The sequence below is a fragment of the Bos indicus x Bos taurus genome, chromosome 3 (assembly GCF_003369695.1).
Source record: "Bos indicus x Bos taurus breed Angus x Brahman F1 hybrid chromosome 3, Bos_hybrid_MaternalHap_v2.0, whole genome shotgun sequence".
Classification (NCBI taxonomy): domain Eukaryota; kingdom Metazoa; phylum Chordata; class Mammalia; order Artiodactyla; family Bovidae; genus Bos; species Bos indicus x Bos taurus.
Window position 1 is genome coordinate 109,111,665 of NC_040078.1, and position 18,257 is coordinate 109,129,921.

The window sequence follows — 18,257 nt, forward strand, 5'->3', positions numbered from 1 at the left end:
TTTTCTATATACGTTTTTGTGTGCTGGCCCCTTGATGAGCTTTCTGTTTACTTTCTACTAGGTTTTGATATGATTCTCTTGAGTTTTTAAGAAAATGGTAATAAGCATCTTCAAATGATACTGTGTCTCTTCTCTGATTGCATGACTGTGATTTGCTATTTTTACCTTATATACCACGATTTTGAAGGCAATTTTATCATGGAAGATATGCTTATATAAGCTTGTGCTTAGGAAGAATGGGATAGTGAATCCTTGTGTACTTACCACCTGGACCAACAACCCATGACTTTTCCTATCCTATCTGCATCCCCTTCACTTCCACTCCGCCCATATTATTTTGAAGCAAATCCCGGACACCACATCCTGCCATCCTATACCCTTACTGTTAATGCCTTCAAGTTGTTCTGCCATATGGGTGGATTTTAATACATTGAGCAGTCTTCTGCTTTTGAACATCGAGTTGTTTCTATTTTTTCAATATTATGTCAAAAATATCCTTATACATAAATGTTTATGTGTCTCTAACTCTCTAACTTTTTCTAAATTTGTATCTGTAGAAAGTGGAATTACTGGATCAGATGGTATTTTGATCACTTATTTTCCTTTAAACACATACACACTGTCACATGATGGCTTTTCTGATTAGAAATATAACACATGTTCACTGCAGAACTTTTGGGAAATACAGAAAAACACAAAGAAGGAAATTAAAGTCATCCATAATCCTTCCACTCAGAGAGACCTACTCAACATCTGAGGAGGTGTTCCTGTCTTGATTTACGGATGTGCTGCACCCCCACACAGACTCACGTGCGTGCACACTCTGTGTTACAACTGTAACCCGCTGGAATACCAGCATGGGGGTGGGGCGAACAACAGATTTATTTGTTCACTTTTTTAAACATTCAAAAAAATCATTTTTCAAAACAATGAAACAACCTGGATACCCATCAACTGGTGGTGAATGGGTAAATAAATATGGTACAGCCATAGAAAGTAGTACTGTTTAACCACAAAGAGAGATGAAGTACTGATACGTGCTACAACAGAGATGAGCCTCAGAAACATTATGCTCCGTGAAAGAAGCCAGATGCGGAAGACCACCCACAATATGATTCCATTTAAACGAAGTGGCCAGAAAAGACAAATCTCTAGAAACAGAAAGTAAATTAATGGTTGCCTGAGGCTGGAGCATGGAGGGGACTGAAAACAGTGATTGACTGTAAGTGGGCACCAGGGATCTTATAGGGTTGCAGGAAATGTTCTGAAACTGGATTGTGGTGATGGTCATGAAATTTAGTAAATTTACTAAAAATCATTGTATACCTAAAATGGTGAATTTTGTGGAATTTCTCTATGTAAATAATACTTCAATGAAGTTAATTTTTTTTTTACAAATAGAGGTTTATATGGGGAAAGTAAGCAGAAAGAACAAATTAAGAAATCTATTGCCTAGGACTGTTTACTGGTGTTGCTTTGAAATGTCTTCTCTTCTTTTGTCACTGACATAAATCCCTCCTCATCTTCCTTTTTATTCTTCCCTCTCTAACGTGGGGTCACACTGCATCTCTGCTTTATAACTTTTGCTTTTCACTTAAAGCTATATCATGGATATTGCCCAATCATTAAATGTTAGCTATTATATGGAAATATATAGCTATTTCCATGTAATAGTAAATGAATGGCAAAAAAAATTGCCATTCATTTACTATTTCTTTGGTGTTGAGTGTCTTTAGATCTACCTCCTTTCACATGATCTGTGTACCCATTGTTGAATTCAGTTACTAGAAACGGAGGTGTTGAGTCAAAGATCTGCAAGTTTTTAAGCCTTTTTATATATTTCTAACAGCCATCAAGGAAAGAGGATGTACTGGCGCCTACTTCTACCAACAGTTAAGCAAATGTCCATTTCCGAATGCCCTGGGCAGAGCTGAGTGCTGCCGTGTATTTATGCTTGTCAGTGGGACCGTCAGAAAACGGCATTTCACTATTGGGTCAAACTGCGTTTATTTGATTATTAGTGGGGATGTATATTTCATCATGTATGAATGGTTCCTTTGTATTGTTCTTTCTTTTTGTGCAAAGCCCATGCTTGCTCTTTGCATATTTTTCATTTGAGTATTTGAGTATTTTCATTCGAGTATGTTCATTTCATTTGAGTATTTGTCTTTTTAAAGAATTTTAAGTGGTTTTTGTAAAATTAGAGCATCAATCTTTACATGTTACTGATATTATTTCCAAGTTTGTTTACCATTTAATTTTGTTTATGGGGGTTTTGAAATCTACACATTTTATATTGTCTCTATGAAGTTATCAATCATTCTCCTTCGATTTCTGACTTTATTGGAAGGCCTCCACCACTTCAATATTATATAATATTCACCTATATTTATTGTCTTTTTGGTTCTTTTATAGTGTTTCTTCCCCTTCCTTCCCTTACTTCCTTGCTATTTAATCTTACTCCATCTGAAACTTTTTTTCTAACTTATTTTATTTAATTTTTTAACTTTACAATATTGTATTGGTTTTGCCATATATCAACATGAATCCACCACACGTATACACGTGTTCCCCATCCTAAACCCTCCTCCCTCCTCCCTCCCCGTACCATCCCTCTGGGTCGTTCCAGTGCATGAAACTTTTTTTGATATATGGCTTAAGATTGGAATCTTACATTTCTCCCAAATAATTGAATAATTGTCTCAGCACAATTAATGAATAATTCATCTTCTGCCTTCTGATTGGAAATAGCCATCTTTATCATGTCTTAAATATTTATCTCTACTAGAGCCTCTTTCTGGGGATTTTATCTCATTCTATTGACTTATCTGTGTTTTCATATGCCGTTAGGGCTTGGTTTTAATTATTTTGGCATCATGATATATTTTAAATCTGGCAGTGCAAGTCATCTCTCATCTCTGTGTAGGCTGTCTCCTGTTTAGTCTTCCAGATGTATTTTAGAGCTGTTTTGTCAAGTAAAAAAAAAGTGTGTATATATAAGTGTGTTTGTGTGTGTGTACATATATATTCTATGATTCTGATTGGAGTCACATTAAACTGAAAAAGTAATTTAGACACCTCTGTCCTTGACCCTGTCTACCCACCATGACATGCTTCCTCATTTAACATGCTTCCTCATTTAACATGCTTCCTCATTTAACATGCCTCCTATTTTCATGTCTGACACCCAAAGTCTTTTATTTTGTTGCCATTTTTAATACTGGAGTTGGTTCATGATTAGTTATTTAATATTTGCTGATATTGCAAAGGAAATCCTTTGGCCATTAAGTTTTTGCTGGTTGTTGTTTATTTAAAGTAACACTTAATTTGTGCTCACTGGTCACTGAACTTGAATCTCCTGCTAGTTCTTATTGGTTTTCATGTTAAGGGATTATTTTAAGAGTTTTTAGGAAGGCATTTATATCATTTGCAAATAAGAATGTTTTTCTTCCTAAGAGGTGTGCCTCCAAGTTATATTTCCTTCTTATCTCAGTGGTTAATGGTGTAATATAACTCTCTGCACACCTCCTCTTTTTTCCCTTTAATGAGCATGCCTCTTGTGTTTCACCATTAGTTGCTATTAAAGACCAATTTGAGCTGAAGATGCTTCAAGTGAGTATCTTTTCTAGAGCTAGATTATTAAGCATTCTTAACAGCAGTAGATATTGAATTTTATCAAATGCCTTCCTGCATTTTGTGAGTTGATCATGTTTTTCCCCTTTGAACTACTGATGCAATGGAATGATATTCATAGATTTCTTTATATTGAACCACACTTTACATTCCTGAAATACAACTCTATGATCATGGTATGCTATCCTTGTAATAATATTCTGGTAGATTCTACTTGCCAGCATTCTACTGAGAATTTTCATAGCAACATTCATAAGTTGGTCAGTTTTATTTGGATCTGTTTGTCAGTGTCTGTTATCAGGAATTTGCCAGCTGAGTGAAATGAACTAGGAGAATTTTCATATTTCTTATGCTCCAGCACAATTTCTACATAGGGGGATTACCTGGCATCTTATTGAACATTTGGGGGAAGAATCTGGCCCATAAAACCTTCTGAGCCAAGCATATTTCTTAGCATACCTCCTCCTTCACCAGCACACACAGTTTTCCCCATCTCTCGCAGGAGGAATCTTTGAGTATGCAGACGGCCCCAATGCCCAGGTCATGAACGCCGAGGAGCATGCCTTTCGATTTTCTGCCAACATCATCAACAGAAACAGGACTCTGCTGCCCAACACAACCTTGACCTATGACATCCAGAGGATCCACTTCCATGACAGCTTCGAGGCCACCAAGAAGGGTGAGTGTGCTGCCCCCACCGTCCTCTTTCTGGCCTTGGGGGGCATGGGTCTGTGTTTGTTGTCCAACGTCCTTAAAACATACCCAGTCTCTGGCTGGGTGTGGGGATTAGAGCTTTTCTGCCTGGTTTTTGGACCAGCCTCAGGCCCAGTTAGGCTTAAGTTGAGTCACCTCCCAGGAGCAGTGGTTTGCCCATCAGGAGTTCCCAGGTCACAGGCAAAGGCCATGAAGGGCCTTGGGAAGGGGTGGGGTATTGAGGGATGGAGTCCGAGATGGGTGAGGAGGCAGCCCAGGTCTTTACAGCCTCTGAACCAAAGCCAGCATTTTCACATTTACTTCTTTCATTGAAATCCTGCCCAGTAAATCGGTATTTAAAATATATATAAAACAGATTATGTAGAGATTCAAACATGCAACATTTACTTGCCATAAAAGGACTTGCTAAAAACAAAAACAGCTGTGTCTGTGGCTGCAACAATTTGACCCCAGTGATGGATGACACTTGAAGTCTGACACTGACCTCAGCTTAAGTATGTTTCCCTTTTTTTTTTTTTTTTGCTACATTATAACAATAAAACCATAATTCACAAAAATAATTGTAGTAAATCCAATCAAACAGTTTTCACCATGCTGCTGCTGCTGCTGCTGCTAAGTCGCTTCAGTCGTGTCCGACTCTGTGCGACCCCATAGACGGCAGCCCACCAGGCTCCCCCGTCCCTGGGATTCTCCAGGCAAGAACACTGGAGTGGGTTGCCATTTCCTTCTCCAATGCATGAAAGTGAAAAGTGAAAGTGAAGTCACTCAGTCGTGTCTGACTCTGAGAGACCCCATAGACTGCAGCCTACCAGGCTCCTCCATCCATGGGATTTTCCAGGCAAGAGTACTGGAGTGGGGTGCCATTGCCTTCTCCAGTTTTCACCATACCTGAGTTTTAAAAAATCAAAACTAAAATATTGGGCTATATTCTTTCACGGTAGTGACGTGTTTACAGTAAACTCTAATGCCTGTACAGAAAGGACTGGAGAACTTTATTCCAAGATCCTCAAGGAAAAATCATGGTAATTTGTCAATACATGAATGAGCTACCAGTTTCCAATGTGGCATATAGCACATCTGAGTATACAAGTATGCTCTTTTGTTACTGTCTTTTAAAAATACCACATACATATATTTAAATGGAATTTAATTTAAAGGCCTAAATAACTTTGGGAATAACTTCCATAGAACCCTAGAGGTCCATGGAACTCCATTTAAAAAAACCCTCAGACCTAAGGAGTCTTGGTTCCCAGAGATAGCTAGGTCATTCATCCCATAATATATTTTTATAGACCCTCGCTTTTCTTCTTCAAGGCCCTTATCACAATTTGTAGTTAAATCATTGTGGATATTTAATGTCTTTCCCCTCCTTGCCAACACCACTGAAAAGAAGTTTCTCTCTTGTTACCTGATACAGCCTGGCACCTAAAAGGCTGGCATATAGTAAGTGCTCAATGAAATGGCCATTGAATGAACCCGTGAATGAGAGGTATGAGGATAGGGCACAGGAGGCTGAGCATCACTGCCCGGGACCACTGCCCAGGCTGAGCTGACTGTGATATCCATGCATCTTGGGAAGACTGCCCATCCACATGATCCCCTTGGTCTTTCTAAGGGCTTCCCAGTAGCTAATCAAGGTCTCCTGGGCTCTCAAGTGCAGACCTGCCAAGGTGCTGCCTGCTCCCAGCTCTTTTGCAAAGCCCCATTGTAAAGTAAACCTCTCCGTACAGAAAGGCAGAGCAGCATGGGCTTGGAGCCAGACAGCCCAGAGTTGCACCCTGTCCACTCTTAGTTGTGTGACCGTGCACAAAATACACAGTGACTCAGTTTTTTTCATCTACAAAACGGGCACACCTCTGTGATTAGAGCAGTGCCTGCTTCATACAAAGTACCATCAGACTTTGTTCCTTTTACACTGGTTGCCTTGCTGTCCACCCACTGAACCATCAGGTCAGGGGCTTCACACCTTCAGGCACTTTCCCGTTGGCGGTCCCTGTCTCACCCACCCTGCTCCTCCTTCCCTTGTGCACTGAAGATTGAGGGGTCTCTGACGTTGAACACAGCTGTCACTGAGGTTTTTGAGGCCACTGCCTCAGGGCCAACCTGCACACAAACTACAGGCACCCACCCTGCTAGCCTTGAAGAGTGGTCCTTCCCCATCACTCCATCACTCAGCTTCTCTGGTGCTGGCGTGCTCTCCTCCCTACCTCCATCCTCCTAGCCATCTTCCAGCAAGCACTGCGGCTAACACCATGCAGTCAGGTCTCCATCTCCCTGCTGAGAGTCCATGCTGGCACTCTCTGCCTGGCCTTGTCCAGCTGGAAAATGGTTGACCTCAATCAAAACTGCTCAGTGAAAAGGTCAAAACACAAAACCGATGCCTGGAGACAGAACACAGAGGCCTGTATGCACACAACCACCCCAGAGGACCAGGCTGTGCCTTCTGTCCATTTTCCCTAAAATTCACTAAAAGGCTATGATGACTCTCTAGTGGTGTGCAAGCCATTCAGCGCAGAGACCTTGCCCAGCAGTGAGCCAGGAGCAGAGTTTCAGAGCCTGCCGAGGAGCTTCCTACTTTCCCTAAGTAGAATACCAATATATACTTCTCTGAGTCTCGCTTCCTTCACCCTTCAATAGATCTTGAGATTCATCTCTGTTGTCAGATGTAACAGTAGTCTCTTGTTATTCATTGTCGCGTAGTATTCCATTATATGAATAGGCCACAATTTTTAAAAAGCAAATATACTGTTGAGCATTTGAGTTGTTTCCATGTGAGGCCACAGAGTGGTCCTGCTGTGAACATTCTTGCTGATGTCTTTTGGGCACAAAAGCACACATTTTTCACTGGAGGCATGCCTTGTTGTTGTTCAGTCGCTCAGTCATGTCCGACTCTTTGAGACCCCATGGAATGCAGCGTGCCAGGCTTCCCTGTCCTTCACTATCCCTCAGAGTTTGTTCAAACTCGTGTCCTTTGATTTGGTGATGCCATCCAACCATCTCATCCTCTGTTGTCCCCTTCCCCTCCTGCCTTCAATCTTCCCCAGCATCAGGATCTTTTCCAATGAGTCAGTTCTTCGCATCAGGTGGCCAAAGTATTGGAGCTTCAGCTTCAGTATCAGTCCTTCCAATGAACATTCAGGGTTGATTTCCTAGGATGCATACCTAAGTGGAAATGTGAGGTCATCCACCGTGCATCTGTTTAGCCTAACAGTTTTCCAACTAATTGCTGTACCAATGAGCACCCCATGCCCCTGCAGTAAAGCAGGACAGTCGTGGTTGCTGTACGTCTTCGCTAACTTGTGCTGAAGTATGTTTTATTTTTGGTGGTTTATGTGGTGGACGTCTCACTGTGGTTTTACTTTGTATTCCCCTGATGACCAGAGTTATTGAGCATCTTTTCATATGCTAATAGATCATTTGGAGCTTCTCTTTCCTGGAGTGCCTTTTGGAGGCTTTCAACCACTTTTGAAAATTGAATTGCTTGTCATTTTCTTATTGATTCGTAGGAGTCTTTATACATTCTGGATACGTGTCCTCTGTTGCATATACGTACTGCATATATCTATTGCCAATGAGTTGCCTTCTCACTCTCTTAGTAGTATCTTTTGAGGAGCAAAGTTTTTCATTTAAAGGAGTCTAATTTATCAATGTTTGCCATTATGGCTAATGCCTTTTGTGTTCTGTTTTTTTCTATCCTAAGGTCATGAAGATATTCTCCTATGTTCTCTTCTAGAAGTTCGATTGTTTTATCTTTCAGAGTTAGCTTTATGATCTGTGTCAAATTGGTTTTCTGGGTAGGGTGGGAGGTATGAGTTGAGGTATATTTTTTCTATATAATGCTGGTGGGAGTGAAAACTGGTTCAACTTCTCAGGAGAACTGTGGGAAAATATTTACTAAAGTGGAATATATGTGTGTAAGGATATTCCTAGCCACTTTCTTGATAATAGCCAAAGTTGGAAATAAAGGAAAGGTCCATCAACAGCAGAATGGATAGATGGGGGAGGGTACAGTTATACAATGGAATTGAATCAGCAGTAAAAACAGAAGCAACTCTTGCTATGCATACCATCATGGATGAGGCTCACAGACATTGTTGAGTGAATGGACAGTGATTACTTTTGGAGGAGGGAGTCCAGTGGATATAAACTGGAAAGGGGAAGACAGAACCTTGTTAGGTGTTGCAAATGTTCTGTATTTTGATCTAAGTGGTAGTTATGTGAGTACAGTTATATGTAAAAATTCACAGAAGTCTGTGCTTAAAATTAATGCATTCCACTGAATTATATTATATCTCAATAAAAAAATTCAGTGGCTCCTGTCTACCATCACTCTCCCTTAATGTCCTTCTGGTAACACACCTAAGACAGACCCCTGCTGTGGTTAGAATCATCGCCGTCTGACCCTGAAGGTATCTCTGCTGCTGGATCATACTCCCCATTGGGTACCCTCTATCCCTCGGGGAACCCCGTGTTCTGTGATCTTTATTTTTCCTTTTGATCTTTGGTTTTTGAAAATGTATTTCTTGGGAGCATCATTAGGACTCTTCCAGGGGGGTGAACTTGGGCCTCATTCTAATTAACCCAATGATAATTCATTTTTTCTAGGCAGAGGTTCTCATCACAGCTGGACCCACCCAGCCACCTCAGGCCCTGTGGGTTGAGGGATGCAGAGGCACAGAGCCTGGCACCGCCTGCCTGGCCAGCCCTGGTTGAATCAGTCCTTCCCTCCGCATGAGGCCCAGAAGGTCTTTTCCCATTAACAGGGACATTCACTTATTGTCTTTATTTTTAAATGTTTTGTGGAAAATTAAAAGAGTGACTGCCAGGCAGTGCCTGAGCCAACAACTCAGAGAGCGTCTGACTGGAGTGAGCCTGGAATCGACCCAGCCCTCCCCAGGCTCCTCTGCCTTCATTTATTCTCTGGGCAGCTCAGTTCCTTTTAAGACACAAATTGATTGGGATAATTTTTGCTATAACTACAATTGCCATGGAAAGGGGGCGGGGGAACTGCATTCAGGCTGTGGACTCCTGCAATGACTGTGAACCACTGAGTTACTGTAAAATGACCAGAAAATGGATTCAAAATTGAAGTCACAAATAATGTAATTACTGCTGTGTGTGTTCAGAGCTGCCAGAACAAGAGTTGGCTGCTGCCCTGGAAACATCTGGAGAGAAAGCTGCTGCTGCTATAACCCTACTCTCGTCCCTTTGGGACAGCAGTATTCTTCCAAGCCGGAAGCCCCTAAGAGAGTGGAAGGAACATGAAGGGGATGGGAAAAGGGATGTGGAGAGAGGTCACAGAGAAGGAATAGGTGAAAGGCAGGGCTTATACCTCCTATAACCCAACAGTGGGACCCAGTCATTGCATCTCTGGCAGAATGAAACCCAGTGTGGTCACTGTCATCATATCACACTGTCATCACCGCTATCAACACCTCAACACCAGTGCACATCACCACAGTCAGTATTACCACCGTAGTCGTGGTATCACCTCCACTCCTGAAGCATCAGCACTGCCAGGAGCAGCAGCAGCAGCAGCACTGCAGTGACAGCAGCGTCTTCATCACCAGTCTCATCCACGCCAACATCATCACCACTATCACTGTTATCACCATCAACATGGTCATCACCTCCTCTCTCATCAGCACTTGCATCACCATCTTCATCCCTACCATTGTCATCACCATTACTTGCGTGACATTGGCATATTTATCATCGTCAATCCCCTCATCACCGTCCCACCGTTGTTACAGCACCATCACCACTCCACCCCCACCATCACCATCATCATCAACAGCCTCACAACGTGGTCTGAAGACACCATCATGACTGTCGTAACTGTCATGGCAGTTACCTTTACCATCGCACAGTCAAGATCGAAATCCTTTCCTTCAAGATCCCTCTTACAGTCCTCTGCCCAGTTGGCTCTGTGCTGGCCTCCAGGCCTACATGTGCCATCCTCTGGAGGTACAGCCATGCTGCCATGGTCATACTCTTGGCCCTGTCTAGGGGTAACCAACAGACAGCTCCTTGTAAGGGGTGTGGACAGAGCTTGGACATAAGAAGTAGGGTGTCCATATGATGAGTTCAAGGCCCTTTATGGTTCAGTATGAAACTAGTGATCAAAGAGGAGGGGGCAGTGAGTGGGGGAGCTGGGGCCACCCCTCCCCACATCACTGAGTAGAAGTCTCCATTCTCACCTGACTTTCCAGGTTGTTTTGAGCATATTTGCCAAGGTAGAAGGAAAGGGCATGTTTTATAAAACAGTTTGTTAGCTTGACCTAAAGTATTTAAGTATTTAGCCACTTGATACATGGGCCTCTATTTGATCTCTGGCCCTGGGCTTTGCAAACCTTAGGGGTGGGTCAGAGCCCAGAAGGTCTTTCCCAGAGGCCCTTGAGGCAGCCAGGACATGTGTGAATGCACTGTTCATCCATGTCTTGCCTCCTCCCACATGCATCATGTGCTCATATATGTGCACACTGTGTCATTCCCATGGCCACAAGCTGGTGGGTGTGCTCATGCTGCAGTGAGGGTTGCAAGTGACAGAAAGCCAATCCTAACTGGCTTAAGCAAAAAGAGCACGTATTGGTTCAGGTAACGGAAGTCCAGGGTGCCACTTGATCACGGGGCCCACATTTCTTTCTGTCTCTTAGCTCTGCTCTCCTCCACAATGACTCCGTTCACAGAAAAGCACCGGGGTTTTTCTGTGAGCACTAGAGGCCTACACTACCTCCAGGTCTTACCTCCTCCCAGGTCCAGTTATAGCAGGAAGTTTCCCCTTTTCAGTGAGAGATCTCATGCCATCCCATTGGCTCCAACTAGTCACATGACCAGCCTCCAAACCAATGACTGGCCTGGGGGTGGTGAGTGAACAGTTCAGCTAGAGCCTGTAGCCCTACCTCTCAGAGGCTGGAAGTGGGAAAGGCAGTGGAGCCCAAAGGAAAACTAGAGATAGTTGCCAGAGAAAGGGCAGTGGCTCCTGGGGAGCCCTCCCTATGACCGCCCCTGAGGTCCCACTTTATGGCTGTTTTAGGCATGGTCCCTGCATGAGCCTATGCCCTGCTTTGAGCCCCAGCTGCTCTGGTTCCTACTCATTTCATGCTTCTGCTGTGCCCACTGTTTCTTGCCCTTCCCAGAAGCATCTGCCTTCTGACCTGCCTAAGCCCTTGGGCCTCCCCCAGGATGAGTAGCTGTTTGAAGGCAGGGATTCAGCCTCCATTCACTCAGCAGTTGTCAGTTAAGCACCAGATACTGTGTTAAGCACTGTTGACACAGCGATCATCATTTCTATTTCATGAGTGCTGTGCTGTCTTTTTTTTAACTGAAGTATTACAGTGTGGTTTACAATGTCGTGTTAGTTTCAGGTACACAGCAAAGTGACTGAACTACACACATACACACATATACACGCACACACATATACACACATATACACACACACACATACACACACACATATACACACACACATATACACACATACATATACACACACACACATACACACACACACATACACACACACATATAATATTGAGTATAGTTCCCTGTGCTGTACAGTAGGTCCTTGTTGATTATCTGTTTTACATATGGCAGAGTATATCTGTTAATCCCAAACTCCTAGTTCATCCCTATGCCTCTTTCCCCTTTGGTAATCATAAATTTGTTTTCTGTGTCTTTGAGTCTATTTCTGTTTTGTAAATAAGTTCATTTGTATCTTTTTTTTTCAGATTTCACATATAAGTGGTATCATGATATTTGTCTTTCTCTGTCTGACTTCAGTTAGTATGATAATCTCTGGCAATTGGCATTATTTGCAATTGGCATAATCTCCGCAAATGGTATTATTTCATTATTTATGGCTGAGTAATATTCCAGTGTGTGTGTGTATGTGTGTGTGTGTGTGTGCACGCACACATGTGCACGCATGCATGTGCCTCTGTATGCCACATGTTCTTTATCCATTCCTCTGTTGATAGACATTTAGCTTGTTTCCATGTCTTGTTGTAAACAGTGCTGTGATGAACAATGGGGTACACATAGCTTTTTGAATTAGAGTTTTCTCCAGACACATGCCCAGGAGTGGGATTGCAGGGTCATTTGGTGACTCTACTTCTAGCCTTTTAAGGAACCTCCATATTGCTTTCCATAGTGGCTACACCAACTGACATTCCCCTCCACAGTGTATACTCATTATCTCATTCAACTTTCCTATGATTCTCTAAGGCCGGGATTATTACAACCCCAGTTTTGAGATGCAGAAACTGAGATTCAGAGAGCTCATCAGTGATGCAGCCTCAGAGGGATCAGCAGGATCACAGCCCCTCGTGCTCACAGTGCCCGGCTGCCTGACGAGACAGCACTGACCCCTGTACTGTCCTTCCCTCCCTCCTCCTGTTGCAGCCTGTGACCAGCTGGCGCTGGGGGTGGTGGCCATCTTCGGGCCGTCCCAGGGCTCCTGCACCAATGCCGTCCAATCCATCTGCAACGCGCTGGAGGTGCCCCACATCCAGCTGCGGTGGAAGCACCACCCACTGGACAACAAAGACACCTTCTACGTGAACCTGTACCCGGACTACGCCTCTCTCAGCCACGCCATCCTCGACCTGGTGCAGTATCTCAAGTGGCGGTCGGCCACTGTGGTCTATGACGACAGCACTGGTGAGTAGCCACGCCTGGCTGCACCAAGAGCAGGGGGTGAGGGTGGCAGAGCCCCGGGATCGGGTTCTTGGCTGCTTGTTCAGCTCAGCCGCCCTGTCCACACTTACACCCAAGCCTCATCCAGTCACACTGATGCTCGCCCTGCACTCACCCACAACCCCGTGTGCACCAGCCACACTCACCCAAGCTGCTTCACACCTGCCCTGAACTGCCCCCACCCCCACCCTGGCAGCATGCTCCAATCTGCACTCACACCTGCATGGCCACGCCCACACCTGCCTACACCCTCATATTCACACATTCTCACCAGAAGCACACACATCCAGCTCTGTGCTATGGGGCTGTGAGCACAGACTCTGGATTCAAACCAAACAGAGCATGATGTGGGCTGACCCTGTACTTAATAGCTGAGCAGCACACAGCAATTTCCTCTCTGCCTCATTCTTTCCAAAGACTCAAGTCCCAAGACGTTTCTTAGCCCTGGCTCTTAGAGAGTGACCTTGGCAAGTCACTTAACCCATCTGGTCCTGCTCTGCCATGTGACAAGTCAAGCACTATAGCAGCCAGTTTGGAGAGAGCCCTCCAGCGCTCAGCTCCCTGTGATTCGATGTCAGCTCTTGATTACCTCCTAATGGGGAGTCAGGGTATGGGGAGAGATTCCCGCAGAAGAGATGCTCAGAAGTTGTTTCGTTAACTGGGATTCAACAAGCATCTCTTGAGTTCCTGCTCTATCCGAAGCGCCAAATGGTAGATCCTGGATGGCAGAGATCCCCCCGACCCCTGCTCACTGCCCCCAGCCATCGAGGCACTGCTGCCCAGCTCTAAGTCTCGGCCTGCGTTGCCGCAGCCCTGTATTTTTGTATGTCTTTACGCACCACTATGAATGATTGTCTGTCTTGGAGCCTGTTTCTGCCTCCAGACCATGAACCTTCTGTGCCTCCGGCATTTAGCGCAGCGCCTGGTACAATGAATACTTTTTAAATATTTGTTGAGTTGAATTGAGCTGAAAATAAAATGGAAATAAACTATAATTAAATATGGCAGGAAACGGCATGTTGGGCCCTGGTAAGGAAGAAGAAATAAAGATGAAGTTATCCCATCTTCTTTTGAGAAGTTAGTCATACTGAAGGGGAGTGAGTGCCCACCCAGAGCTCACTGGTCTTTTCCAGGCCATCATAGCTAAGAACCAAGTGACATGTTCATACAGTCAGAGCTAGAAGCACTTGGGGAGGGGAGGCTCCATGACCTTGGCTAGTGTGGGCTGACACTAGAGGAACAGTGACATGAGCCTGGCCTTGAGGATGGGTGGACAGGAAGAGGAGTCATGAGGCATTATACCAGGGAGGAACAGCAAGGGGTCCCAGTACGGTAGGTGGGAGGAAAAGGTCAGATACATGGTGTGTGTCAGGCTGTGGGCAAGGTCTCTACAGTCTAGCTTCAGAGTTCAGACTTTATCTTGTAAGTGGCTGAGGACCACTGAGTGTTGTTGAACAAAGACATAGAATAATAAAAGCAGAGTTTTAGAGGGTGGCACTGACAGCTAGGCAATTTGGCCACCTGATGCGAAGAACTGACTCATTGGGAAAGAGCTTGATGTTGGGAAAGATTTAAGGCAGGAGGAGAAGGGGAGAACAGAGGATAAGGTGGTTGGATGGCATCACTGACTCAGTGGACATGAGTTTGAGCAAGCTCCAGGAGTTTCTGATAAACAGGGAAGCCTGGCATGCTACAGTCCATGGGGTTGCAAAGGGTTGGACGAGACTGAGTGACTGAACTGAACTGACAGCAATGTGCAGAGAGTTAGAGGGAGAATGTGGAGCAAGAAGACTGGGACAGAGGTGGCCATTTTGGTCCAGGCAGGCACAAAAGTGTTGCTTGGAAGAGAACTTGGGGCCAGCATGGGAGAGAAGAAGTAGATATGAACGGATCATATTGACATTATGTAGGAGTGTCATGGGCACGGAGTGGCCACAGTAGACACTCACATAAACTGCTGCCCAGCAGGACTGGGGCCTCCATAGGCTGGATGCAGGTAGAGAGAGAGGCTTTGCAGAGGAAGATGCTGTGGCATCAAGGTGGTCCTGGTGAGACTGGTCCCGGCAGATGCTGAGATCTGGAACCTCCTCTCCCCGTAGATGTCTAGCTCTGACTGTATGCTTGCCTCTGATGACCAGCGGCTTCTGGGTGGGCACTCACTCCCCTACAATATGATTAACTTTTTAAAAGAAGATGGGGTAGCATCTTCATTTCTTCACCTTTCCCAATGCCCAACACACTTTTCCCTTCAGTATTTATCATTTAATTCAATTTTGATATTTAATTCAATTCAGCAAACATTTTAAAACGCAGGGTAGTCAGTAATGGTGCTACTAGGTATTCAGTGTTGGATTCAGTCAAACAATAATATGGCTTTGATGAGGAATAGTATTAGTAGGAAGTATGCTCCCAGAACCAGGATATTTCAAGGGGACAGCTTGCGGGTCATCAAGCCCATGAAGTGGGAAGCACTTAATAGCAGGCTTTGACTGTGTTTGCTTTGGGGGTTGTTTCCAGTAGGATATTTTGGCTCTAAGTAACAGCCCAACTCAAATTGACTGGAGCAGTAGCCACTTAGTTATCTCACTGACAAGAAGTCTAGAGATGGGCCTTTCCAGGACAAGTGTAGCAGTTCATCAGAGTCAGGATGCTGGATCAGTATCACTGCAGTTCCCTTAACTTCCCCCGTCATGGTCACAATAAAGATGCTCCAGCTCCAAATACCAGATCCTCACATGATGATACCCCAGGAAGTGGGAAGGAAAGAGGTAGAAGACAAAGGGATTTTTCTTAATGTGATTTGTGCCTGTTCAGGGAGGAAAATCTGTCTTAGACCCTTCCAGCATACCACCCTATACAGTTCACTGAGTCTGTGTCCACCACTCTAAACATCCCATTCAGATAGGAATGGGACTCCTACTGATTGATTTTGCCTGCTGCTGCTGCTGCTAAGTCACTTCAGTCATGTCCGACTCTGTGTGACCCATGGACAGCAGCCTACCAGGCTCCCCTGTCCCTAGGATTCTCCAGGCAAGAACACTGGAGTGGGTTGCCATTTCCTTCTCCAATGCATGAAAGTGAAAAGTGGAAGTGAAATCGCTCAGTCGTGTCCGACTCCTAGCGACCCCGTGGACTGCAGCCTCCCAGGCTCCTCCATCCATGGGATTTTCCAGGCAAGAGTACTGGAGTGGGGTGCCATTGCCTTCTCTGTGATTTTGCCTACCATGAGTCATTTCTTAGGGCTGGCACACAGCCACCAAAATCAATGGTTCTCTTAATACGCTAGAAGAGGGGACATCAGTTATCTATTTCGATAATAATTCTGTATAACAAACCACCCCAAAACAATGTGACTTGAAATAATAAGCATTTGTTTAGCTCACAAGTCTGTAGAGTCAGTGACTGAATGAGATTGGCCAGGCAGTTATTCTGGTCTCAGCTGGATCACTCACCTGCCCGGGGGTCGGCTCAGTGTTGGCTGAAATAGGCCAGCCTTGGCTGAGATGATGGGGTAGCTGAGCTTTCATCCTCCAGCAGGCTAACCCGTACATGTGGTCATGACGATGGCAGAGGTGAAAAGAACAAAACCAGTGTACAATTCCATTTCAAGCATTTGATTTCATCATGCCTGCTGATACCCCATTGGCCAAAACAGTTCACACAGTTGAGCCCAGCGTCGTGGGTAGAGCAAGTCACCTGCCCACAGTTAGAGGGCACTGCAAAGTTACACAGCGAAGGATGTGGATGTAGGGAGGGGTGAAAATTGGAGTCGTCACTGCAATCCACTACAGGTGGGACTGCTTTAAAATGTACCTGGGATCTAAAGAGTAGATATGACTAAGTGACGACACAGAGAGGTCGATGGCATGAAAAGATGGGTTGTTACTTACAGTTCCCTAAAAGCTGAAGGGGGCACATCACGGCACCTAGGGCCACATGCAAGGCTGGTCAGGAGGTAGGAGCAAGGGGAAGACACAGGCAAGAGCCTTTATTACTTTAGAGCCTTTATTACTTATTCCCCGGTGGCTCAAGTGATAAAGAATTCTCCTGCCAATGCAGGAGACGTGGGTTTGATCCTTGGTCCAGGAAGATCCCATGGAGAAGGAAATGGCAACACACTCCAGTATTCTTGCATGGAAAATCCTGTGGACAGAGGAGCCTGGTGGGCTACAGTCCATGGGGTCGCAAAGGAGTCAGACATGACTGAGTGACTGAACAGCTATAAGATTGCCGCTATTACTACTAGGTGGAATTTGTTAGGCGCCAACATCCCATATGGGGTAGGAAGCAAAACCCAGATTTGGGAGTTTGTGACTGAAGAGTTTATAATATGATTTTGGTATGCCCAGGAAAAGACAGGTACTACGGATACAAACAACTTTGGTCATTAGTTTGGCCCATGATTTCAGGATGTCAAGTCATCAGTTACAGAATATCAAAAATGATTATTCCAGGGACCAACAGTGTTTGCCCTTTGAGTTTTGCCATGCAAACCTAATCTGTGCACAAGGCAAATTTATATCAAGAATGAAGGAAAGGGGCTTAAAAAAAGCTGAGGTAAAAAAAAAAAAAAAAAGGCCCAGCCTAAGAGCCCAAAAGATTGGGTCTTGAATTTGGATCCCATTGCTAACATTCTGCAGAATCTTGGGAGGATCACTTAACCTTTATGGGCCTCAGTTTCTTTATCTGAATATTGGAACCAAAGCAACTACTCTGTATGTCTTCTAGGACAGGGAGATGGTTAAATAGGGTAATGAAAGCAGAAGTGCTTTGTAAGTGAAAAGCATGACTTCAACAACCATGATTCACTGCAGATATTTTGAGAGAGATTGATTAGGGAAGCAGCCAGGAAGGAGTGCTCATCTCAGGCAAACGAAGAACCTAGTCCTCTGCTGGGATGGGTTAGGATGAGCCTCTGGTCTCCTTCGGGAATACGCTGACGGGAAGGAGTTCTGACACTTGCTGTGAGAGAATGTGGGTCACTGTGTACTACACGGGGCAATGAACTTGGCTGACGAGAAGGCTCTGATGGCTCTCCTCCAGCATCCACACTGTCCCTGTCCTCATGTCCTGGGTCCCCAAAGCCCACTGATGCTGTGCCTGAACACTGAGCCAGTAGGAGCAAAGTTTGCACTCAGAGCCTCGCACGGTAACAGGTGTGAGCAGGCAGCAGCATTCAGCCAAACCAAGGACTTCCGGGATTCATTGAG

General features: G+C 44.7%; 1 protein-coding gene across 1 annotated transcript in view; it reads left to right on the top strand.

Moving 5' to 3' along the window:
• Positions 1-18,257, top strand: part of GRIK3 (glutamate ionotropic receptor kainate type subunit 3) — a 245,663-nt gene that overhangs the window by 147,288 nt on the left and 80,118 nt on the right. The window contains exons 2-3 of the mRNA XM_027537803.1: positions 4,136-4,312; positions 12,754-13,011. Of these exons, the coding sequence (XP_027393604.1) occupies positions 4,136-4,312; positions 12,754-13,011 (435 nt within the window). The remainder of the gene's footprint in view (positions 1-4,135; positions 4,313-12,753; positions 13,012-18,257) is intronic.